We start from the raw sequence: 27,197 nt of genomic DNA on the forward strand, positions 1-27,197 counted from the left end.
ACCACTGCATATATGACACTGTGAACACGCCCTCCCACCACTGCATATATGACACTGTGAACAAGCCCTCCCACCACTGCATATATGACACTGTGAACACGCTCTCCCACCACTGCATATATGACACTGTGAACATGCCCTCCCACCACTGCATATATGACACTGTGAACACGCTCTCCCACCACTGCATACATGACACTGTGAACACACCCTCCAACCACTGCATACATGACACTGTGAACAAGCTCTCCAACCACTGCATATATGACACTGTGAACAAGCCCTCCCACCACTGCATATATGACACTGTGAACAAGCCCTCCCACCACTGCATATAAGACACTGTGAACACACCCTCCCACCACTGCATACATGACACTGTGAACACACCCTCCCACCACTGCATATGACACTGTGAACACGCCCTCCCACCACTGCATATATGACACTGTGAACAAGCCCTCCCACCACTACATATATGACACTGTGAACACACCCGCCCACCACTGCATACATGACACTGTGAACAAGCTCTCCAACCACTGCATATATGACACTGTGAACAAGCTCTCCAACCACTGCATATATGACACTGTGAACATGCCTTCCACCACTGCATATATGACACTGTGAACACACCCTCCCACCACTGCATATATGACACTGTGAACACACCCTCCCACCACTGCATATATGACACTGTGAACACACCCTCCTACCACTACATACATGACACTGTGAACACACCCTCCAACCACTACATACATGACACTGTGAACACACCCTCCAACCACTGCATACATGACACTGTGAACACGCCCTCCCACCACTGCATATATGACACTGTGAACACAGCCCTCCCACCACTGCATATATGACACTGTGAACACGCCCTCCCACCACTACATACATGACACTGTGAACACACCCTCCAACCACTGCATATATGACACTGTGAACAAGCCCTCCTACCACTACATATATGACACTGTGAACACACCCTCCCACCACTGCATATACGACACTGTGAACACACCCTCCAACCACTGCATATATGACACTGTGAACACGCTCTCCCACCACTGCATATGACACTGTGAACACGCCCTCCCACCACTGCATATATGACACTGTGAACACACCCTCCAACCACTGCATATATGACACTGTGAACACGCTCTCCCACCACTGCATATATGACACTGTGAACAAGCCTTCCCACCACTGCATACATGACACTGTGAACACGCCCTCCCACCACTGCATACATGACACTGTGAACACGCCCTCCCACCACTGCATATATGACACTGTGAACACACCCTCCCACCACTGCATATATGACACTGTGAACAAGCTCTCCCACCACTACATACATGACACTGTGAACACGCCCTCCCACCACTGCATACATGACACTGTGAACATGCCCTCCCACCACTGCATATATGACACTGTGAACAAGCCCTCCCACCACTGCATACATGACACTGTGAACATGCCCTCCAACCACTGCATACATGACACTGTGAACAAGCCCTCCCACCACTGCATATATGACACTGTGAACACGCCCTCCCACCACTGCATACATGACACTGTGAACACGCCCTCCCACCACTGCATATATGACACTGTGAACACACCCTCCAACCACTACATACATGACACTGTGAACAAGCCCTCCCACCACTGCACATATGACACTGTGAACAAGCTCTCCCACCACTACATACATGACACTGTGAACACGCCCTCCCACCACTGCATACATGACACTGTGAACATGCCCTCCCACCACTGCATATATGACACTGTGAACAAGCCCTCCCACCACTGCATACATGACACTGTGAACATGCCCTCCAACCACTGCATACATGACACTGAACACACCCTCCCACCACTGCATACATGACACTGTGAACACACCCTCCAACCACTGCATACATGACACTGTGAACACACCCTCCAACCACTGCATATATGACACTGTGAACACACCCTCCAACCACTACATACATGACACTGTGAACAAGCCCTCCCACCACTGCACATGACACTGTGAACAAGCCCTCCCACCACTGCTCAGATAACAAAAGCAAAATCTTATTTTTAACATCAACTAATGGAAGTTTTATTTGTGTACTCTCGGCAATTCCAAAGCAATGTTTCAACATAACTCATACTCCTTAATGCTACAATCTTCGATGATCTCATTCCACTGCAAATGAACTTCAAATGAAGATCTAATATTCTGGCAAAAAAATCCTGAACACTTACCTACTGGAAATGTAAAACTAAATTCTGGACTCCAGCCAATGTAGTCTATGACCTTCTATCTAATGTGCTTCAATTTTCTCCTCTTAAAAATAGAGATACTATCTAAATTTCAACTAAGATAGGTTTTGCTTTATCTATAGCCACAGATTTTCAATCTGTATTCACAATCTACATTCCTATTAATATTATAACCACATTTGACCTTCATTTTCACATTCTCTCTCTACCTCAGGGGGAATGGAAGGTGCAGAGAGCTGGTCTAATCTGAGAGACCAGATCCAGGCAACAAGTAGAGCAGCAGCAAAAGCAGGGAAGGAGAGAAGACTACACAGAGGCTATCACGTGGCTATTTAAAGCTTGACCTACCTTTGCTACTCTTACTTCCTAATAAACTACAATCAGAAAATTCCACCCTATCTCAGGAAAACAGAAAGAAGCATAGGTGACTAATAGACTAAGTAAGTAACTAAAAAAAAAAAAAAAACAATGTACCAAGTAGAAGCAGTGAAAATAAGTAGCACCTGGGGTTGCCTGTTTACTATAAAAAGCTTCCCGAGAGAAACATAAACTAAAAACATGAACTTTAAGTACAACAGACTGTGATAGGACCCTTTCATACCTAAAACTGGACACAAAAGGCAGCACACTCTTGGGCTGGGAAGGTGGCTCAGTGGTAGAGCGCTTGCCTTGCATGCTTGAGGCCCTGGGTTCAATTCCTCAGCACCACATAAGCAAAAAAGAAAAAAGCCGGAAGTGGCGCTGTGACTCAAGTGGTAGAGCGCTAGCCTTGAGCTGAAGAGCTGAGGGACAGCGTCCAGGCCCAGAGTTCAGGCACCATGACCGGACCCAAAAAAACCCCAAAAAACAACCAAAAAAACACAAAAACAGCACACTCTGGCAAGGAACAAGCAGGCCAGAATCTCTTGTGTACATTAACAAAGGTTACCACTAAGGAGGAAGAAAGAATAGGAGGAACGGAGGTGGAATAGGAAACAGGCCATTGTCTTCATATGAGGTAGGGTTGCCATTTTACTCACAGAGCACACACGTGAGCACTTACCACACACCACCACACTGTGTCCTAGGTTGTAGAGATAGCAGCAGTGAACAAAGCACATAAATGTCCATATAATTATTATTTCCAGGAACCTGTGCCTGGTACATGCCTGCAATCCTAGCAACCTGGGAGGCTGAGGCAGGAAGATAACAAATTTGAAGCCAGACTGGACATTAGTAAGACTTTGTTTCAAAATAAAAATTAAGGGCCAGTGATGTAGCTCAGTGGTAAACATTTGGCTATCACGCAAGAGGTTCTGGATTTGCTCCCTAGTAACATACACACACACACACACACACACACACGCGCGCGCACACACACGCGCGTGCACACACACACACACACAGCGGGAATGTACTGCTTATTGTGTGTCAGACAGTGTTCTAAACATTTTACATTTAACAGTCACAGTAACTACATGAGGTAGATGCCGCTACAACACCTGTTTTACAGATGACAAATTAGACACAATGAAATTAAAGTGACATGCCCAAGATCAGCTAAGATTAAAACCCAGGCAATTAAAGGGCCTGACTGAAGTTAACCAAGCAATCCATAACACAGCAGGGACTACAATCTAGATGGAGAAGCCATGCTTAAAAGATAAAAAGTATTACTCCTCTGGCACTTCCTCTATTTCTATCTATTCAGGCCAAAACCCTTATTGTCCCTGAATTCTCATACCCTACAGCACACTCTTAAAAAAACAAAAACAAAACCTAAGCTCTCAGAAAGTATATGAACTCAGTATTTCTTTTTAAAATTTTTTTTTATTGTGAGAATACCGTACACAGGAGTTACAATTACATGGGCAAGATAACAAGTACATTTCTTTCCTTTTTATTTATTTTTTATTGTGAAAATCCTGTACAGAGGGGTTACAATTACATGGGCAAGATAATGAGTACATTTCTTATCAAGCATTGTAGCCTCCTCCTTTGTTTCCCCTTCCCATCCCTTCCCATCTTCCCCCTGCCCCCCACAATCCTCCCCGCTCCCCCCCCCCCAAACTCAGTATTTCTTACAACCTCCACAGCTGTTGCTCTGGCCCCAGAAAGCCAACATACCTCATATGGACTGTGACAACAGCCACTCGTGCAGCATCAAATAAAATCCCAAATCCTATCACACCTCAAATTTCCACCACCACAGTTCCCTCATTTCTCACAGCCCAGCCACACAGGCCTCTTACTAGTTCTCACACACTAGAGCATACTCCTGTCCTGGTATCTGGACACGTGTTTACCCTGGAGTTGGTTTCTCTCACTTTTTCACATCATTCAGGCCTCTGGCAGATTGATCACTACTCCATGTAATCTGATTATCTTTCCCTCTCCCTCAAACACAAGAGAACTGAGCCAGGCCTGCCATACTTAGTATTGACCATGTGCTTCCAAAGCCACAGTACTCCTGGATGGATTCACAGCTGTGTCCCCAGCTCATGCCTGAGTGCCTGTACACAGTGAGAATCCAGTAACTACTTGTAAAACAAACTCACGGTCAGGTCTGTAAATAGTAATGTCTATCTTGCTCAAAGTCTTCAACAGTAAAGTTGCTGCTACCCACACTTTTGGAGTTTCGTATAAAAATACACAGGTGGGGTTTTTTGTTTGTTTTTTAATAATACTACCATGTCTCTATTAATCTGTCCTAACATCCTCTGAATCTCCAAAATTAGTCAGAAGTCAACTTTTCCAGTCTGAATATACATACCAGAATACCCTATCTACTCAGATTCAGTCAGCTGGGACATCTTCTAAAAACCTGCAAAAATTCTTAAAGTGTATAGCTGGGCACCTATGGCTCATGCCTGTAATCCTAGTTACTCAAGAAGCAGAGATCTGAGGATTGTGGTTTGAAGCCAGCCCAGGCAGGAATGTCCTTGAAACTCTTATCTCCAATTAACCACCAAAAAGCTGGAAGTGGAGCTTTGGCTCAAGTGGTAGAGTGCTAGCCTTGAAAAAAAAAATCATCAAGAACAGCACTTGGGTCCTAGGACTGGCACAAAAAAAAAATGTTTTAGTTACAGTTCTTTCTACACTAACTGGTTATTGCAACACTTTTACCTCAAGAAAAAAGACTTGCATAGTACTTTGTTCATAAATGAGAGATACAGATTCTGGAGTTACACTGAACTAGATGGCCTCTTGGGCAGTTATGGTTCCCAGGCAAGTCACTTGACCCCACTGAGTTTGTTTCTTCATATATAGATGGGAACAGGAAGTAGAACTGTGGCTCAAGTTGTAGAGCCCTAGCCTTTAGCTAAAAAGCTCAGGGACCTGGGCTTGGAAGGTGGCTCAGTGGTAGATCGCTTGCCTTGCATGCCTGAGGCCCTGGGTTCAATTCCTCATCACCACATAAGCAGGAAAAAAAAAAGGCGGAAGTGGAGCTGTGGCTCAAGTGGTAGAGCGCTAGCCTTGAGCTGAAGAGCTGACGGACAGTGCCCAGGCCCAGAGTTCAGGCTCACGACCGGACCCCCCCCCAAAATAAAAACAAACAAAAAAAAACCCCAAGCTGTATGTAGTTGTTCACACCTATAATACCAAGCTTACTGGAGGTAAAGGTAGGGTGATTATGGTGTACGAACTGGTTTCTAGCCCCAAAGGCTAAAGAGTCCATATCTGAAAGCAAAGAGTAGAGAGAGCACTTGCCTAGCAAGTACAAGACCCTGAGTTCAAATGTCAGTGCTGCCAAAAGGAGAAAAACCAGTGGTATCATCATTTAACCTACTACTAGGTTAGAAAGAATAATAGTAACTATTGCTATTAAGACTGTAAAACATTGGGGCTGGGATGGTGGCTCAGTGGTAGAGTGCTTGCCTTGCATGCATGAGGCCCTAGGTTCGATTCCCCAGCACCACATAAGCAAAAAGAAAAAAGCCAGAAGTGGCGCTGTGAGCATTAGCCTTGAGCTGAAGAGCTGAGGGACAGTGCCCAGGCCCAGAGTTCAGGCTCAACGACCAGACCCAAAAAAAAAAAAAAAAAGACTGTAAAACATTGCTGATCATAATCATTTCAATTTAAGACTTCATAATGTAGAAGACTCTATCTTAAAAACAGGAAACAAGGAAAGAAAATGCAAGCAAGTAGGAGGAAAGTACAGTCCGTGGAGGTGTGGTTCAAGTGCTAGAACAACTGATTAGCAAGTCTAAGACCCTGAGTTCAAACTACAGTACTATGAAAAGAGAGAGGAGTGTGATTTTTAGATAAGGGGTCCGCGAAAGTCTAGGTGACTTAAAGCAAGCAAGATAAGAAGCCAAGTATACACTCAAAGAGCAATCCAGGTAGTGAGGGACAGACAGGCTGAGCAGGTATGCACAGGAAACATGGTGGAGGGCAGCTAGAGCAGGGCAGCTGAGTGGGCAGGCAAGCCGCAGAGGCTTGCACACAAAGCCACAGCTCTGACTGTCATTCTGATTGGGTTGGTAAATGTGGGCATACTTTCAAAGTTAAAACTAAAACGGATGTCTACGTCTAGCTGCTAATAATATTAAAAACACAGAAGAACCACCAACTCCATAGCTATATGCTAGAATGTTGACAAACCAAGTACTTTTCAGTCTAGGATAATAAGGTAAAATGATTGCTTAAATACAGAATATAATGATCCTATAATTCAATGTATTAGAAAATTAAAAACATAAATGTAATATTTCTATGTTGATTATGGGCTACCAAAGTCATTGTCTAATTACCACCACACTACCAAGGAATAATGACTTACTTAGAAAATAATACAAGTTTTTAATGCTCCCTTAAAAGATAATGCTAAGAAAACTGCCTTAACTAGATTAGTTTGTGAGAAAATAACAATCCTGAACTATGGTAAAATCTCTGCTTTCTGACACAGGTTTAGACTGTCTTACCTGCTGAATGAGATGCATGCACTTGGAAGACTGCACTCCATAAGCATTGTTGACTATATGTGGAATGCCATAATTAGCACAAATCACAGCCAGTTCTTCTAATCTATAAACATAAATATTCAATAGAAAGACATACTCACACTGTGTTTTATAAATTATGTGGAGACTCTTTTTTTTAATTTAATAGTCAATCTTAATGTATTCCAAAGGGAAGAAAATAATGAACTGAAATTTTTTCTGTAGTAACTCAGCATACCTCAGCAGCTTGGAGAGGTGCAACAATCACTTTAAGACAACCATAAACACTGCTTACATTAATAGTACAGATAAATGAGGAAAAGTATATTTATAAAAATGTACCTTTCTTGGGGCTGGGGGGGGGTGGCTCAGTGGTAGAGTGCTTGCCTTGCATGCTTGAGGCCCTGGGTTCGATTACTCAGCACCACATAAGCAGAAAAAAAAAGCTGAAGTGGCACTGTGGCTCAAGTGGTAGAGTGCTGGCCTTAGGCTGAAGAACTGAGGGACTGCGCCCAGGCCCAGAGTTCAGGCCCCATGACCGGACATACACACACACACACAAAAATGTACCTTTCTTTACCTTCCTCATGTAATTGTAACCCCTCTGTACGGTATTTTCACAATTAAAAAAAATGTACCTTTCTTACATGCAAAGCAAGATTGGTAGGAGGGCAATATTGGAGGTGGAACTCAGGGCCCTGTACTTGCTAGACAACTATTCATTTGAACCACATCTCCAGCCCAAGAAGATGATGTATAAGGACCTTTCATAAAGCAGCATGCTCTCTAATGCTTTTGGTTATTTACCATATTGTAGCTAGTAGCTGCACAATAATTAAAAACATGAAGAAATCTTAAGTAACCTCATATGATTCATGCATATAATCCTAGTTACTCAAGAGGCAGAGATCTGGAGGATGTCAGTTCAAGGCCAGCCTTCAGAAAAAAGTCTGCAAGTCCCCATCTCCTATTAACTAGCAAAAGTCAGGGCTGAAGGAGTGGCTCAAGTGATAAAACACCAACTAAACAAGTGCAAGGGCCTGAGTTCAAACCTCAGTTCAGTACCAAAAAAGAAGTTTTCTTTCACAAAATAAAAGAAATTGGAAGTACAGCATTTTACTATAAGTTCTTTCAAAATAATGTATTTTAAATGTACATGATGGTCTTATAACCAAGTCATATTACATTTTAGCAGACATAAACTAATGTTTTAAAACTACAAATAGGAATAAGATTATTATATTCATCTGAGTTTTCAATTTTCTTCTGGTGAAAGTGTATGAATTAAATACTCATTTTATTTTCATAAACCTCACAAATTATTATGGAATTCCTTTTGCTACTGAATCAGATGATGCCTTTCCATCAGATGATGGAAAACATACATGTACTTTCTTCATAGGATAAAAGATTTCCTCAATATATGTGATCTAGTAAAAGCATTCCTTAGCAAAGAACTTCCTTGAAATAAGGAACCATAATAATATGAAGGTTCTGTTTTAAAAAGGAAAAAATATCACATATACTTTCAAATCATCTGTGCTAATCTGAAGTGCTAATAATTAGAAGGTGTAAAAGGCATAAAATGGAAGGGATTTCAAGAGAATCACACCACACTTCATTAGAAGCTAATTTTAGGTGTTTATCACTGGGAAGAAACACCACCCTACATTGAGCATTTCTTTCAAGTAGATTTCCCTTACTCCCCATTCAAATAATAAAGACAAAATACATACTATACTCATTAAAATTAAGACTACAAAGGAGTTTCACTTAATGTAAAGAAATAAAAGCATAGTTTTAAAATTCAATAAAATCAGAAATTCAAACATCCTGCTAACTCTTAACTGTGCATCACCATTTTTGATAATGTGACTTATTTCTATCACATTAAAATCTCCAAAGACAAAAGATGTTTATTTAATATTCCAATGTGAGGAGCTGGAAAGGTGGCTCAGTGCTTGCCTCGCATGCATGAGGCCCTGGGTTCGATCCTTCAGCACCACATAAACAGAAAAGGCCCGAAGTAGCACTGTGGTTCAAATGGTAGAGCACTAGCCTTAAGCTGAAGAGGTGAGGGACAGTGCCCAGGCTTCGGGTTCAAACCTCACAACCAAAAAAACAAAAAAAATTTCAATGCAAATTTAAAAAGACTGGTAAGTAATAAATAAATCACTCAAGCATACGTGACATGATCTTAAAACAGAGTTCACAGGTTCATGAATATAGCAAGGTAAGTTTTCAAGAGATGGCTTTTAAATTCTCTCTTAAAATCTGCCTATCAGATAATAAAAATTAACATGCATTCATTTCTTTTTTTGGTCGGTCGTGGGGTCTGAACTCTGGACCTGGGTGCTATCTCTCAGCTCTTCAGCTCAAGGCTAGTGCTTTACCACTTGAGCCACAGTGCCACTTCCGGCTTTTTCTGCTTATGTGGTAGCCAGGGCCTCATGCAGGCAAGGCAAGCACTCTACCACTGAGCCACCTTCCCAGCCCACATGCATTCATTTCTACCAAATAATAAAATTCATTGAGAACCAAAGCACACTTTGATGTAATAAGAAAAGCCCAAAATCGGTGTCTTACAAATTATTTGCACTTCTATTCAAGATGTTAAAAGTAAAACAAAAACAGAGCTACTGTCAGAAACAGAAACCTGTATTAATAGACTTAAACCCTAGAGTCTTTTAGGAAGAAAAATGTGTGACTACAATTTATTTAGAAAAATTTACTTAGAAAAGTAAATTTTTTTCCCTTCTCTTGCTTTTATTTTCTTAAATATTTATATGATTAAAAATGCAGAAAACCACTATATACACCTACTACACATAAGTTAATCTTCCAAGTTAATCCTAAAATTTTCCATTTAGAATCTGTTAATACTGGTAATTCCTAAATATGAAGATTTTAAGATCAAAGCAGTGGAAAAAGAAAAGAAAAAAACCCCACCAAATCCAGGATATGGCTGGAAAAGAAACTTCTATTAAACAACAAGAGATGCTAAGAGACTAGAGACAGGCTCAAGAGCAAGCAGACCGACAGACTGCACCTACTGGAGATAGTTCTCCATCTCCCATACTAGTTTTACCTTCTATATCAGATATTTCTTGCCAAAGTCAACATATTTTCTTAGGACAGTCAGTTCACTACTTACTATTGAAGCTAGTTAAGCAAAGTTGAGAATTATTATGCAGCATTTTATTTTAAAAACTAAAGAAGATCAAAAGGTCAATATTCATAAATCATTTACCTATCAGGCACCCTGGGAGCAAAACAGGATGTAGTGGAATGAATACACAAAATGTAATCAGGCCCCAGTTCCTGGACTTTAGCCTCTACCGCTTTCAGGTCGGTGCGTAGCTCATCACCTTCCAAAAGATTTTCTATTACCACAGGCTCAAAACCTAAGCAAGCCAACCAGAAATCTACATGTTAGTATGAACTGGAGTACAGGAAGCTCCTAGAGCTCTAGCAAACAGTATTAGTCCACACAGAACTCTATTTGTTTTGACCAATAATAAAAACCTGGCTACATACCCACATTAGTCAAAAGCCAGTCAAAATAATGTGAAAAACCACTAGATAATTAAGAGTACAAATCTTTTCTAATACAATGAGATGACAAAAAACACAAGTTCTGGAAAGTAAGAAAAACAAATGCTAAATGGATGTCTACAGACATAAAAACATAGACATCAGTATCAGAAAAATCAGTAGTTCCATTCATTTTGTCCCCAGAAAAGTAAATCTGTTCATTCTCTGACAATATTTCAACTTTACTTTAGAGTTCACTTTATTTCAAAGGTGGACATAAAAATAATACAATCCAGTATGAATACCTTAATGAAAACTGTAATTTCAGTAGCCAGAGGATGAGGCTCACAAAGCCTTTTATAATTTAAATGCATATAAATATAAAAAGTTTCTTAAATATTCAGTTGCAGTAGCACCTTGACTAGCATATAATTAAAAGTCTCCCATAAATAATAATTATGTAAACTTTTAATGGTAAATTATCCAGGTATCCATAAATTTAAAAGTTATATAAGGCAAAATATACTCTAAATTTTGTCATGAATAGTTTAGCACAACTTCTATGAAAGGGCATATGGAAGAGATCTAGATCAGCTACTCACTCACTCACACACTCATCTTTCCGTAAAGAATGTGAGCTTTCCCACAGAGGCATACCAAATATTACATGTACCACTTCTCTTCCTTTACCTGCAGTGATCATGGATTTAAAACAAGATTTCTGGTCTATCCGTGGCCAAATGATGTACTTTGCCTTTGGTCTTTTGTGTCGCAATGTTAAGAAACACAGTGTTAGACTCATACCAGTTGCCATAGGAACTACAAAGCAATTGGCCACTGTATGAACACCTGTAAATAAAAGAAGTAAAACAGAATTAGGTATCCCACCAAAGAACCAGTATCCATCTTTTGTGTATTTTGTTTTTGTTTGTTTTGTTTTGGGGGCTTGCTTGAGCCTAGTGCCTGGGTACTTTTCCTCAGCTTTTTTTTTTTTTTTCACAAGAATGGTGTTTTAGCTACCTCTTGAGCCACACTGCCACTTCCAGCTTTTTTGATGAGTAATTGGAGATAAAGAAGTCTCACAGACTTTCTTATCCAGACTGACTTAAAAACTGATCAAGGGCTGGGAAGGTGGCTCAGTGGTAGACAGCTTGCCTTGTATGCATGAGGCCCTGGGTTGGATTCCTCAGCACCACATAAGCAGAAAAAGCCAGAAGTGGTGCTGTGGTTCAAGTGGTAGAGCACTAGCCTTGAGCTGAAGAGCTGAGGGACAGCACCCAGGTCCAGAGTTCAAGCCCCACAACCAACAACAAAAAACAACTGGCCCTCAGATCTCAGCCTTCTGAGTAGCTAGGATTACAGGTATAAACCAGTGCCACAGGCTCTTGAAGAAATGACGCATCTCTTTTGTCAAATAGTAACAGTAATGTTTTTTCTGTATTTGCTCTCTGGAAGCTCATCCTTTGGTATTATGATTCTGACGTTCTTACTCTTAAGCAATTTCTATATGTGTGTCCTTGCAAAGGTCACAAATATTCTCTCTTGGGAAAAGGCATTAATTAAAAATAAATAGGCAAAGTGTGTTATCTAGCTACCAAATGTAATATGATTAAGATGGTATATACCAGCCAACTTTATGATATCCAAGACCAAAGAATTGGTAATTTTGTTCAAAAGACTAGAACCTGCAGCTTTTGGTTGCACAGCGGAAATATCACCAGATCGTCCAATTCCATGAATGAACCTAAATAAAAAAATAGGCCAAAAGTTAGACAAATGCATTCAATATTCTAAGTAAGCCAATATATAAATATATAAGCACAATAAGCCAAAAAACAAGGCAGGCACGGTGATTCATATCTGCAATCTCAGCTTCCTAGGAGGCAAAGGGAGAAGGACCACAGTTTGGGGCCAATTTGGGTAAGAAAGTTTGCAAGACCCTATCTCAACAAACTAGCCAGGCAAGGGTTCATGTCAATAATTCCAGATATGCAGAGGTACAGGTAGGAGGATCATGGACCAAGATCTGACTAGGCAAAAAGAGTGATACCCTATCTAAAAAAGAATTAAAAGCAAAAAGGGCTGGATGTGGGCTGGGAAGGTGGCTCAGTGCTAGAGCGCTTGACTTGCATGCATGAGGCCCTGGGTTCGATTCCTCAGCACCACATAAGCAAAAAGAAAAAAGATGGGCCGGGCGCTGGTGGCTCAAGCCTGTAATCCTAGCTATTCAGAAGGCTGAGATCTGAGGATCGCGGTTCAAAGCCAGCCCGGGCAGGAGAGACTGTGAGACTCCTATCTCCAATAAACCACCAGAAAACCGGAAGTGGCGCTGTAGCTCAAGTGGTAGAGTGCTCGCCTTGAGCTGAAGAGCTGAGGGACAGCACCCAGGCCCAGAGTTCAAGCCCCACGACTGACAAAAAAAAAAAAGAAAAGAAAAGAAAAAAGATGGAAGTGGCGCTGTGGCTCAAGTGGTAGAGCGCTAGCCTTGAGCTGAAGAGCTGAGGGACAGTGCCCAGGCCCAGAATTCAGCCCCACGACTGGGCCCCAAAAAATAAATAAATAAACAAAAAGGGCTGGATATATGGCCTGAATGGAAGAATGCTAATTAACTAACTGGAAGGCCCTAAGTTCAAAATCTCAGTACTGCCAAAAATGAATACCAGAGCTAATATTTGGTTATATTTCAAGAACTAATATGTGGAAAAATTTATTTAAATTGAAATAACTTCATCAACTGTGTTACAGTACCTAGTCTCTAAAGATGTCCAACATTAATTCCTTTTCTCCCTAGACCCATACCAAGAGACATGGTCTTACTCGATCTGGGTTGGCCGTGCGTGATCAGGAAGAACTTACAGGAGTGACTATCTGGAACCAGTAGGCTAAGTCAGAAGCCCCTAGAGCTTTGGGCTTCACAAAGCACTTGTTCTTGGGGATTGCTCCATTATATGCCATGTTAGGAAGAGACTAACTCACAGAAGAAAGCATCTAAGCACCCAGACATATGAGGGGATCACTTGAACCCTAAAGTGACTAAACTCTCAGCCAACATCTGACAACTGCACCAGAGACCCAAAACAACACTCACTCCTCTATGCCCAGTTAGCACAGAGAAATGTAAGAAATACTAACATTTTAAGCCATTAAACTGTTATGCAAGAATCGAAAACCAGAATACAGGCAATATTAGATTCCCTTTCTTTCCTTTGCCCCTAACCATATTATCAGTAGGTTCAGCTTCAATGACGTTTCAAAATTTTTCCTAATCTTAAATTCTTGAAGAATACCATCCAAATCCACGCACTCTAAATTAGGTGGTATTACACAATACCTAATGATACTTTTAAGATGGGTACCAGTAGCTCACACCCATAACCCTTGCTCCTCAGAAGTATGAGATCTGCGGGATCATAGTTTAAGAGGCCAGGTCAGGCTGAAAAGTCCATTGAGACTCTATCTCCAAAATAACCAGAAATAACCAGGTTGGAAGTGTGCCTCGAATAGTACAGTACCAGACACGTGAGCAAGCCAAACAAGTGTAAGGCCCTGAGTTCCAACTGCAATACAGCAAACAAACAAACAAAAGGTATTTTAGAATACTTAACATAAAAAAACCTTGCTACCTGAAATAATTTACAACTTATAGCCAAATAGATCAGAAACTGTGTATGAGATTATCACAGAACAGTGCTGATGTACCTCATTACGATCAAAACTCACATGTACAAAGCATTATTATCAACTATGTTACAGCCCATTGTTAGAGAGTCTTTATAGTTGGTTTTCACTTTAGTGTTATTTTCACTTTAACAGTTTTGATTAAAATAAAAGTCTGTTATGATTTAAAATCATGGAAGATAAGAGGTTTTGAGTTTCCACACATCTCAAAGAAAGGTTGGAAGACATAGAAATAAATGATCAGATTCATAATCAAAAATAGTAATTAAATGTTTAACAGAATTTATAGAAAACTTTTTGAAATAAGGAAAAAGTGACTTGAAAATTTAATATTGCAGCCAGGCACCAGTGGCTCACACCTATAATCCTAGCTACTCAAGAGGCTGAGATCTGAGGACTGCAGTTCAAAGCCAGACTGGGCAGGAAAGTCCATGACACTCATTTCCAATTAACCACCAAAAAAATGGGCTCAAGTGGTAGAGTGCTTGCCTTAAGCTGAAGAGCTGAGGGACAACGCCCAGGCCCAGAATTCAAGCCTCATGTCCCTCAAAATTATAATAATAATATTGCAAAAAAAGAGATTCTTATCAAATGGGACTCAACTCACATACTGATTGAGCAATGTTTTTAAAGTTCTAACTATAAACAAAACTGTGATGCTAAAAAAGAGTGATGTTAAAAAAGAAATATGGAAACCTGTAAACAACTTTAATGTATATCAAACTCTTTTAAAAAATATATTTTTCTTTAAGTAACTGTACAAAGGGGTTACCATTCAACTTGTTTTCACTACTGGGATTTGAACTCAGGGTCTTGTGCTTGCTTGGCTTCCTTGCCTGGCTAGACCCGCTTCTCTAGCATATGTCAAGTTCTTATAAGAATAAAAGGGGCTGGGAAAGTGGCTCAGTGGTAGAGTGCTTGCCTTGCATACCTGAGGCCCTGGGTTCGATTCCTCAGCACCACATAAGCAAAAAAAGAAAAAAGCCAGAAGTGGCGCTGTGGCTCAAGTGGTAGAGTGCTAGCCTTGAGCTGAAGAGCTTAGGGACAGCGCGCAGGCCCAGAGTTCAGGCCCCACGACTGGACCTCCCCCCCCCAAAAAAAAGAAAAAAAGTTCATTAGGTTAAAAGAATTTGGAACCTGTACTGATGGCCATCTACAAAGGGTAACAATAACATACCAAATCTGGAGGTCTACTGTCTGGAGAAGAACTTGTCCAGAGAAATTGTTTCCATCTTCCTGTGGCATTGTATTTCCACATCCATATGAATAGGGAAGAAGGGGCTGGCCCATGGACAACTTTATAATTTAGTAAGATGGATACCTCCACCACCATATTTACCCCTCTCCCCCACCCCGCAAAAAGTCAAAAATAAATATTTTCATTTACTTCTTTTTAAAAAATAACATACCTGTAATGACGACGAGCAACTAATCCAGATGCCACTCTCCCTTCTCGTTCTCCCACACCACAATTGCCCAAGAAGTTGTTGCTGTCCAGGATAGCAAGTTCATGCAAAAAGAGTTCAAGTGTACTTTCATCCCAACCATCCTCTGGACATTTGCCCTAAAAAGAAAAGAGGTGAGAGGTGGAAGGAGGGAGGAGAGGAGGAAAGGAGGGAAGCAGGCAGGCAGGCCGGGAGGGAGGGAGGGAGGTGGGTAGGGAGGGAGGGATGGAGGCAGGGAGGCCGGCAAGGAGGAAATAGAGGAGGTGGAAGGCGGTATACTCAAGAAAAACGGGCTCCTCAAATCTTGCACCAATGTTACTTTACCACTTTTCTCAACACGCCGGCTCAGACCCAAGTTGAGCCCTTGGAGGAAGCTCCAAGTGTCAGGGCCTGGCCCTGACCGGTGGTTAGCCTACCTGGACGAGGCAGGGCTCTCCGGGGTCCCCTCCACGAAGACCTCAACCCCGGTGTCCCAAGCCGAGGCTGCCACGCTCCAGAGCAAGGAAGACGCAGGGGCGCCAGCAGGCCTGGGGGTCAGAGGGCTGCGGGCCGCACTGACCCCTGACCCTGTGACCCCTGACCTGGGAGCAGCCCTTTCTGGAAACCAGCTGGAGAACTAGCTGGCACTCGCCCCGGGGAGCGAGGCGAGGGGGCGCCCCACCGCACCCGCACCCTTCCCGGAGCGCACCCCTCCCGGGCTACCTTCTCCAGGAGCAGCCGGACCAGGTGCTCGTGCGAGCGGCGGGCCTCGCAGCCCTGCCGCACGTACGCGGGCGACACCAGCCGCTCGCCCGCCGCGAAGCTGTCCCGGTTCATGACGACGGCGGCGCCCGGCGCCCCGGGCGGGAGGACCGGAGACCCTCCCCTCACACCTCACTCCGGACAGGCGGAAGCAGAAGGCCACTTGTCGCCCAGGAGGTACGGCAGGACCCGAGGGCCAAAAACATTCACAATCGCGGCTTTCCTCTGCATATGCGCAGATCACTGAACAGGCGCCCTCCCTGGGAACTTTGGAGCCTGCGCAATAGCGGGAGGGAGGGGAAGGCCTTAGAGAAGTTAGCCCCGCTTAGCTGCTTGGGATGGTCCTGGAACTTCCAGAAGGGATTTGTTACGTCGGTACTAGAGGAAAGAAGATTAAGGTGCCGTTTGCCTGGGCTTCTCAAGAAAGAAAATTTCCTGATTCAGATTCCAGAACCCGCTCTTCATCCATTTCAGCCTGGCAACTCTACGAGGTGACGATAGTGTCTCACTCCTTTTCTCCTTTGCTCTACAAAAGTAGCCCGGCGCTGGTGGCTCACGCCTGTAATCCTAGCTACTCAGGAGGCTGAGATCTGAGGATCGCGGTTCAAAGCCAGCCTGGGCTGGAGAGACCGTGAGACTCTTATCTCCAATAAACCACCAGAAAACCGGAAGTGGCGCTGTAGCTCAAGTGGTAGAGCGCTCGCCTTGAGCTGAAGAGCTGAGGGACAGCGCTCAGGCCCAGAGTTCAAGCCCCACGACCGACAAAAAAAAAAAAAAATACAAAAGTCTCAGCCATTACCTGACATGACTGGCATTTGTTCACACACACACACACACATTCACATGTCAATGAATGTAAACTCTGTACCTGCAAAGCCTTGGAATTTGAAGTGGTATTCCAGAAACATCTAAAACACTGTGAGAGTTAAAAAAAATATACAATTACATATTGAATTATTTTGATCATCAGACAACCTAGCTGTAAGTGATGGAGAGAGTAAAAAGACAGCACCAAGGTCTTCCATTTATTTCCTTGAAGTTTTCACCTCGGGTGAGTAACTCAGGGCATTGCTCTTACCCAGGTATGTACTAGAGGCCACTGGCACTGTTTCATATTTGGTTACAAGAGCTGATTGTTACAATGCTTGTTACAATGCTAATTTTTTGGCTAGTTTTAAAATACAGTCTTTAAATATATAATCCCACAGTTAATGATATTTACTTCCCAGTTTACATTTTTCCTCTACCTATATTCTTTAGGTTCTTTACACTCACTATTCTGTATAGTGGACATGAAATATAATGGTGGCCAAGTGCTAGTGGCTCCTGCCTTTAATCCTAGCTGTTCAGGAGGCTAAAATCTGAACATTACAATTTGAAGCCAGCCCAAGCAGACAAATCCCAGATACTCTTATCTTCAATTAAGTAGCAAAAAAGTCAGACACGGAGGTGTGACTCAAGTGGTAAAGCATCCACCTTGAGTGGAAAAAGTTAGGCAAGAGCATGAGGCCCTAAGTCCAAGCCCCAGCGTGCGCGCGTGCCGGCACACGCACGCATATAATAGAAAAGGAAGGAAAGGCTAAAAGTAATAAACTAAGACATAATCTCAAAAAAAAGAAAAGAAATACTAAGTAAATAGAAGAAAAAGAATTACTACAGATAAGACAAAAACTCAGGGAAATTGAAATTTTCTCAATCCATATGGGCACCTATAACGATGTACCATAAACTGAGTGGCTTATAAACAGCAGATGTCTTATTTCTAATCGGTTTGGAGACTGAGAAGTCTAAAATCCAGGTACTTCTGTTGAGGGCTTGCCAGATGGCCATCTTTTCTCTTCTGTCTTGGCCTTCGCTTGTGGAGAGGGTGATCAATGTTTCTGAGGTCTGCCCTCATGACCTCCTCCCCTCCCAAGGAACCCTCCTCCCGTACTATCACCTCAAGGATTAGGATCTCAGTGTGTGAATTTTAGGGAAACTCTGCTGAGCATGTAGCACATGTAGTACAGTTAAGAATTTACAAGTAGGGCTGGGAAGGTGGCTCAGTGGTAGAGCACTTGCCTTGCATGCATGAGGCCCTGGGTTCGATTTCTCAGCACCACATAAGCAAAAAGAAAAAAGCCGGAAGTGGTACTATGGCTCAACTGGTAGAGCGCTAACCTTGAGCTGAAGAGCTGTGGGACAGTGCCCAGGCCCAGAGTTCAGGCCCACTACCGGACTCCCCCCCCAAAAAAAAGAATTTATAAGTATTTCCGAATGAATAAATTATAAGACTAGGTTCCAGTGGTTGCTTATCATTTGGTAGTTGCTGAATTAACACAGATGTGGAGTAAGGAAAGCAAGCAGGGACCTGGGAACAGGCAACATCACATATTACAAAGGTGCTTTACCTTGAGATGTTTTCCAGTGGCAGATATAGATGAGCAAATAAGGACCACACTCTTCACCATTCCATTCACGCGTGATTTAAAATGTTTGGAGTAGAATAAATAACAGGTCTCTTAAGAGGCAGACCTCACTAATGAGGTCTCTTAACCTCATTAAAGAAGTCTGGTAAGCAATTTGAAGCAAAGTAGCCTCCACACCAAAGCCAAGCTTCAAAGAGCAATAGAAAAAGAGAATAAGAGAGTAGAAGAATCCGTTATTAGCTGGGCACTGTTGACTCATGCTTGCAATTCTGGTTACTCAAAAGGCTGAAATCCTAAGAGTCACAGTTCAGAACCAACCTAGGCAGAAAAGTCCACAATATTCCATCTCAAAAAATAACTATCAAAAAGCCAACCTGAAGAGGTGAATGGATTCAAGTGATAGAATGCCAGCTGAACAACTAAGCTGAGTTCAAGCAAGATCCTGAGTTCAAGTCCCAGTAACACTGCCACTCCCCCAAAAATATAACTAGGTTGTAAGAGAATTCAGAAAGCAAGGTCCTGCTTTTGTCTTCACTATCTCTGATGGAAATAGAGACATTAAAGTGGATGGAGTCATAGCAGAAGACCACTGAAGACTTTTCCTGGGATGAGTGGAGCAATTCTGTCTCCAGAGAGAAGAGACTTACATTTCCCAGGAAAAGCAAGCACAAGAGAAAGGCAGCAGGAAGACCTGTGCAGCCTGTGAACAGGCTTGGAGTTTGATGACATGGGAAACATGACTGATTACCCAGTATGATGCCAGGTGGTAAGGAAGGGATGGGGAACAGAAGTGGTAGCCAAGAAATACAGAGCATGTCTCTGCCACAGGCAGATGGAGAGTTCAGTGAAAGTCTGAGCAAATTACCAGGTCACTCCAAGCTTCAGCTACTCTTTTGAGCAAGGGATGATAATGAGGAAAACAATGTTCCACTCACAGTAGTAGTAAATCCATCCCTTGATCCTAGGTGTACAGTGTGGCGTGGCTGCCTCTCTCTTCTTACTGAAGGCTTGAAAAAAACTAGGTAGATTTCTCCAAAGACCTTCCCAATGAGCATTCTAGAAGAAAATTGAGTTTTGCCAATCAGATTGTATAATCATCCCTCCATATCAGCAGGTTCCATATCTGAAATCCACCCAACTGTGATCATAAATAATTCAGAAAAATTGCATCTGTACTGAACATGTACATTGTGTCTTGTCATTATTTCCTAAACAATATAGAGTTTACATAGAGTTTATATTGTATTAGATTTATAAGTAAACTAGCCATAACTTAAAGTATGAGTGTGCAGGCTATATGCATACTAAGCTATTCTATATAAATAAGTCCAAGGATTTCGGTATATACAGGAGCCCTGGAGCCAATCCCTCATGGATACCAAGAGACGAATGTATGCACCTAAGATTTGGAAAGCAATCCAGTGGAGACCATGTTCCCCAGCCATTCAATCATTTGCTGCCAACTGGCCAACAAGGTAGAAAGAAGCCTTTTAGTATCTGTTCCCTAGCCTTCTGGGTCCGTGTGGGCACTATGGCTTCCTATTGGCAAGAAACAGGCTCAACAGTGGGTTCTTGAAATCAGCCACTAGCAATAGTCTCCAAGGTGCTAGATACCCTAATGAGTCAGGTCAACAGTATTCTAGGAGCCATTTCTAGAAACCCAGACTACAGCCCACACTCAAGATCCTCCAGTGCTTGTTTTTGATACTTTATCCCTTTCAAGTCACAATTAACGATACCTACAAGTGTTTTGGTTTCCTGTACTCAATCACAAGTCTTCAATTAGGTGTTAGCAACTATTTTCACTCACCATGATAACTTTGTACCACATTTCATAAAAGGAAAAGTTTTCCTTCATTCCTTCCTTCTTTTCTTCCTTCCTTCCTTCCTTCCTTCCTGCCTTCTTCCTTCCCTCCCTTCCTCCCTACATTCATTCCTTCTTTCCTTCCTTTCTTCCTTTAGTAAAAGCCTCATTTTCTTCTCTTGCTCATCTTACTTTTTTGAGTTTCATCCACAACAATATGAACTAGTCACTCCATCCTATGTCACTGGACGATAAATGTGATGCCCTCAGTTTCCCAATTTCCATGCAATTACACAGGTCCTTGAGATCCACTTGTGAAAAGCACTTCATTCAGTGTCTCACACACACAAACCAGAGTTTTGGCTGAGTGTTGGTGGCTCATGACTATAATCTTAGTGTTAGCCCAATGAGCTCCCTTCCCATAGCTTAGTCCACTCCTTCCCCTCCCCACAGCTTAGCATGCTGCCTTCCTAGGCCACACTAGGCCCATGTAGTAAATGCGGTAATCAACTTCCAAACCCCTTTACCTTGGGATGGCACTTCTTTGGGGCAGCTACCACCATAGAAGGCAACAGGAGCCCCTTAGGGTGACCTTCAGGTCTGGGCAATTGCAGGGCCTCTTCTCTACTACTATTTAGACAGCAGCCATAAATCCTAGTCTGCCATGATGAAATCCCTGGCCCTCACATCTACATTAGGGTCTCTTCCTCCTAGCCCCTTTTAGCCCCTCCTAAAACTCCTAGGTTATATAGGTCACCTCAGACAATAGTTGATGCTTCTCACTTTTGTGAGAAGGGGTCTTGCCAGCCCCTTTCTAGGCTTTCTTTGTTCTCTGTACCTAGATGTTTACATGGTTCTCTGGCAAAGTCTAATTTACTCTAACACCTAGCTATTCAGAAAGCAGAGATCTGAGGATTGTGGTTTAAAGCCAACCCAAGCAGGAAAGTTCCATGAAATTCCTATCTCCAATAAACTACCAAAAAGCTAGAAGTGGAGCTGTGGCTCAGGTGGTAGAAGGTCTGTGTCCCTCTCTGGCAATAAACAGTCTTTATTTATTGATATGGAGTTTGGCCTGTTCCTTCCTTTCTTTGTCATTTTCCCAACACTAGCCTTGAGCAAAAGAAGCTCAAGGACAGTGCCTAGACTCTGAGTTCAAGTCCAGGATACTAGCTCTCATTCAATTGGAGCAGGAAATGAAAGGGCCAGGTTCTTGAGTTCAAGAGATGGCTGTTCTGGCTTTATGGTTTCCTAGTTCTGTGATCTTAAGCAAGTGACTTCCTTTCTCTGCAACTTTACTTTCTTGTTCTGTAAAAAGGAGTCAATAAGAACACCTTAAATTGGATTAACATATAGAAAGTAACTGGCATCAATAAGTAGTAGCTATTGATTTTTTGCTGGCTGTTAAAGGAATACAAAAATGAGCAACGCCCTTGAGCAATAGCTGGTGTCATAGAGGACCCAAACACCACATAACTATCACTGAATACGAATGAGACTAACTCCTCACGTGACTAAATCTTTCATTCAATTTACATATCAAGTTTCAGAAGGAGATCAGTTTTCAAAGTAGACTTGGTTATTTAAAGATAGGGAGAAAGAAAGGTCCAGGAAGATGGTAATGAAAGAGCAATTGTGTGTGATTTAAAAAAAAAAAACAAAAACCAACAAACCTGATAGCTTTCTCAAGCACCTTGAAAGCCAAATTTCAAAAGCAGCCACAAATGCTTCCTGCTTCCACACCCTTAGGCCACTGTGTCCCACCTTGACTCTGAACTTGACCATACCACTTGCTGTGACCAATGGGATGGAAGGTAGCAAATGTAATTCAGATAGAGTTGTACAAAGGACTTACTCTTTGGGGGCAAACCCTAAGATTGTTCTTGGCACCTTTCTGCCACCACAGAAAGAAGCCTGCTCTAGCCAGTGGACCAGGTGACCCAGTCTTCTGCAATGCCCTAGTCAATCGCCCTAACAGCCAGAGACAGCAATCCTGACCCCTGTAGAGGTGCACTGGTGAGCCCAGTTAAGAACAATAAAATGGTCCGGTTGAGCCTGACTCAATTGTGATCAAAAAACAAATACTGATTGTTTTAAGCCACTGCATTTTTGAATGACTTGTGAAAGAGTCCAAAACTTGCTGCTAACCAGGAGCTATTGAAAGGTTGGGGCAGGTGAGCAACATGTGCAAGTCTGAAATGCTATCCAGATGGGTATGTTCTCAGGAAATTAGAGGCACATCATAAATATTAGGTTAATCAAAATAATTATTAGCATAAATTTGCTCCAAAATAAACAAGTTGACAAGTGATTATTGAGAGTAGAAGGGAATAATTCGTGGATCTTTTACAGCCTGGCCCCTGAGGATAGTGTGTGTAGACCCAAATAATCTCATCATTGGAAGATTATGGGAAGGTGGAAACCGGGCACCATTCCAGGTCTAGGGACCCCACAAGAATCCCAACAGCATCCTCGGGTATTTCTTTGGTATTAGAACAGTTTGCAAAGCTCCCTCCCATCCAAAATACAAACTGTATCACACTGAGCACTTGCCTCATCTTTCCTATCCTGACCAGACTGACTTCTCTATGTGCTTTAGAGTCCCTTCTCCCTGTTCCATACCACAATTTTAGTTAAACAAAAGTGCCACCTTGGGGCTGACAATGCTCGATAGGAAATGTATTCATTACCTTACTCGTAACTGTAACCCTCTGTCCAGTACCTTGACAATAAAAAATGTAGATTAAAAAAGTGCCACCTTTATCCTTTGATATATTGTCAAAAAAGTCTGTGAGTTGCACGTGTGTATATGCATGTGTACATGTGTATGTGCATGTGTGTGTGTTCTTAGGAATGTTGATTGGGGAAACAATAGATAAAATTACTTTCCCCGTGCAGTTTTGAGCCAAATAAGAAGAGCCATGCAGCTGGGAAGGTGGCTCAGTGGTAGAGCGCTTGCCTTGCATGCATGAGGCCCTGGGTTCAATTCCTCAGCACCACATAAGCAAAAAGAAAAAAGTGGCCCTGTGGCTCAAGTGGTAGAGTGCTAGCCTTGAGCTGAAGAGCTGAGGGACAGTGCCCAGGCCCAGAGTTCAGGCCCCACGACCGGACCCCCCCCCCCAAAAAAGAAGAAGAGCCATGTGACGCTTGACTCATACTTGTAATCCTAACAATTCAGGAGTCTGAGGTCTGAAAATTGTGATTCAAAGCCTGCCCAGGCAGAAACATCCAAGAGACTCTTATCTCCAATTAACCAGAGAAAAAAAGCCAGAAGTAGAGCTGTGGCTCCAGTGGTAGAATACTAGTCTTGAGCACAAAAGCTTAGGGATAGCACCTAGCCATTAGTTCAGCCATAGGACCAGCGAAAAGAAGAAAGAAAGAAAGAAACAAAGAAAAAAGAGAAAAAAAAGAAAGAGAAAGCAAGCAAGCACGTGAGGGAAGGTAGGAAGGAAGAAAGGCAGGCAGGAAGGAAGGAAGGAAGGAAGGAAGGAAGAAGAGAGGGAGGGAGGGAGGGAGGGAAGGAAGGAGAAAGATAAAGTAGAGAGAAAGAGAAAGAGGAGGGAGGAAAGGTTGGAAGGAGGGATGGAAGAAAGGAATGAAGGAAAAGAGAGAAGAAAGAAAGATCTAAAATAACATACATGAGCGCATATACGGTGTTATATTCATGTATACACAAACATTGACTAAAGGATGGTAATCACTAAAGAACCATCCAACAAAATGAATACAAGGAAGCTGAACCATTTTTTCTTTTTTTTTTCTTTTTTTTGCAGGGCAGGGTGGGGAGGGAACAGATGGGGGGGCCCACAAAAATGGAGGGAAGAAGGAAGAGCAAATGTACTTACTATATTCAATGTACATTATGTAAAAACTGAATTTTGTAATTTGAGAGTATGGATAGGATGGGGGGAAATGGATGAGAAAAGGGGTGACATTGATGAAGATCCACTGCACTTAGAACTTGACTCGTGGAATTCAAACCCCTTTGTACAACTACTTAATAAAATATTTTTTTTAATTCAGAAATTAGACAGGGACAGGTCTACTGGCTTACACCTATAATCCCAGCTACATATGAGTTAGAGATCATAGGATTACAGTTTAAGGCAAATTTGGGCAAGAATACATCTTTTAACAAACAAGCTAGATGAAGGGAGTCATACCTATAATCCCAGGCAGAGGGAGGAGAATAGAGGTCCGATTATCTCCCTGGGAAAAGTATTACTGTTAGATTATTTGGACTTGGCCAGAAAACCACACAGACATCCAGATACAGAGAACAAAGAAAAGTTTATTGCCTGGAAAGTGGCCAGCAAGACCCCTTCTCACAAGGGAGAAGTACTGACTATTGTCTGAGGTGACCTATATAACCTAGGGGGCTTAGGAGGAGCTAGAAGGGGCTAGGAAGCAGAGACCCTGGTGTGGATATGAGGGCCAGGGGCTTCATCATGGCAGACTAGGATTTATGGCTGTTGTCCAAATAGTAGATAAGGGTCCTGCAGCTGCCCAGACCTGAAGGTCACTCTAAGGGGCTCTTGTTGCCTTCTATGGTGGTAGCTGCCCCAGAGAAGCGCCATCCCAAGGTAAAGTGGGTGGAAGTCTGATTATTTTCTGCCTTTACAAAATGGGCTTAGTGTTGCCTAGGAAGGCAGCATGCTAAGCTGTGGAGAGGGGAAGGAGTGGTCTAAGCTATGGGAAGGGAGCTCGTTGACTATCTGAAAAACAGATTGAAGCATGAAGGGCTGAGGTGTAGTTCAAGTGGTAGCACAGTGCAAGGCCCTAAGTTTAAACCCCAGTACTATCAAAAGAAAGTGGAAAGAAGAAAATGCTGAAATAAGGATACAGGATGACCCATTATAATAATGAGATGTACAAGACACTATGTTGAAAAGGAGCTTTACAACTTTGCCGGGGGGAGTTGGGGAGGTGGGGAAGGGAGGGATGGTAGGAGAAAAACAAAGGAGGGTGTAATAATGCTTAATAGGAAATGGGCTCATTATCTTGCTCATGTAACTGTAACTGCTCTGTACAGTATCTTTACAATAAAACATATATATTAAGAACAACAACAACAACAAAAAAAGAAAGTGGGAAGAAGGAAGGAAGGTAAGGAGGGTGAGAGGGAAGACCACACCTGTTACTCCAGCAAGTACTCAGGAGGCTTAGGCAAGAGTTCAAGGCCATCCTAGGCTACATATAGGTAACTTCTCCAAATAAAAACATCAACAAAGCAAAGGATGCCTTGGACCGAAGTCAAGATACCATCTTTATCCCTGATAAAATCTGTTAGGGATACTGTCAGGTGGACTTCCAATGCAGTACCAAAAATAGCCAGACTTTTCCTTGATCAGTTCTGGTCCTGGCTCTCTTCTTTCTTGCTCTCTTCTTTCTTTCCCCTTCCCCACCGAAGAGCAGTTACCTTCCCCCAAAGAGATAGGAGAAGGGCCAGGATACAAGAGGGAGAAACAGGACATAGAAAAGGAAAAGAATGAGCAGAGCCTGTGGCTCAGTGGTTCCCATTCTTAGCACATTCCAGGCCTAGTTTCAATCCCTAGCATCATCAACCACCAGAATGGAGAAGTTGGAAGTGATGTGGGTGGCAGTGACGGGAGAGATGAGTTCTATAAAATATGGTCATCAGAGATGCTTAGAAGCTTAAGAGCCAAATTGTTTAGAAATATTCGTTAATGATGGCAGATTAGCGATATGACCTTCTGTTAAAATGGGTGAAAAAAATGCTGCAGATTGTAATCTGTGACTTTTTAAAGTGAGATTCGAATTTAGGTTCAAAGTTCATGATAACCTTTATGGCTTGAAGTCCCCATCAAAGCCTGTGTTTAAATCTAATCCCCATTGTGAGGCATTAAGTGGTGGAACTATTAACTGATGATTAGGTCGGGAGTATTCTGCCCTCACCAATGGCTTAATCCATTCGAGGATTAATGGATTACTGGGTTAATGGGTTATCTGCAGAGCAGGTCTGTTAGAAAACCAATTTGGTTCTCTCTCATTTTATCCCTCAGCCCATGCACTACCTTATGCCTTCTCTTGGCCTTGCAGCCAGTCCCTGCTACAAGTAGTTTTCAACCTTGCACTCCCAGCCACTCAAAATATATGCCAAAATAAACCACTTTTCTTTTTAAAGTATCCAGTCTCTGATAGTCTGTTCTAGTAACCAAAAAAAAAGGGGATTACAACACTAGCAAAGAATAAGTTTGAAAGCTGAATGTGTGTGTGAACAATAATAATAATAATTTAAGAAAATGCTTGCCACACTGTATCTCCTCCTCTCACTCTTCTGTGAGTAGAAATAAAACTTCTGTCATGTTTCAGTGGTTAGACAAATATTTCTCCTGTGATACTGGTT

General features: G+C 42.4%; 1 protein-coding gene across 1 annotated transcript in view; it reads right to left on the reverse strand.

Annotated features, from left to right (window-relative positions):
- Positions 1-16,770, reverse strand: part of Sepsecs (Sep (O-phosphoserine) tRNA:Sec (selenocysteine) tRNA synthase) — a 35,270-nt gene extending 18,500 nt beyond the window's left edge. Inside the window, exons 1-6 of the mRNA XM_013009209.1 lie at positions 16,583-16,770; positions 15,845-15,999; positions 12,383-12,501; positions 11,448-11,606; positions 10,474-10,627; positions 7,206-7,308 (exon numbers count right to left, since the gene is read on the reverse strand). Coding sequence (XP_012864663.1) covers positions 7,206-7,308; positions 10,474-10,627; positions 11,448-11,606; positions 12,383-12,501; positions 15,845-15,999; positions 16,583-16,696 — 804 coding nt within the window. The 5' untranslated portion in view covers positions 16,697-16,770. The remainder of the gene's footprint in view (positions 1-7,205; positions 7,309-10,473; positions 10,628-11,447; positions 11,607-12,382; positions 12,502-15,844; positions 16,000-16,582) is intronic.
- Between the last annotated feature and the right edge of the window lie 10,427 nt (positions 16,771-27,197).

The sequence above is a fragment of the Dipodomys ordii genome, unplaced genomic scaffold (genome assembly GCF_000151885.1).
Source record: "Dipodomys ordii isolate 6190 unplaced genomic scaffold, Dord_2.0 Scaffold8, whole genome shotgun sequence".
Taxonomy (NCBI): domain Eukaryota; kingdom Metazoa; phylum Chordata; class Mammalia; order Rodentia; family Heteromyidae; genus Dipodomys; species Dipodomys ordii.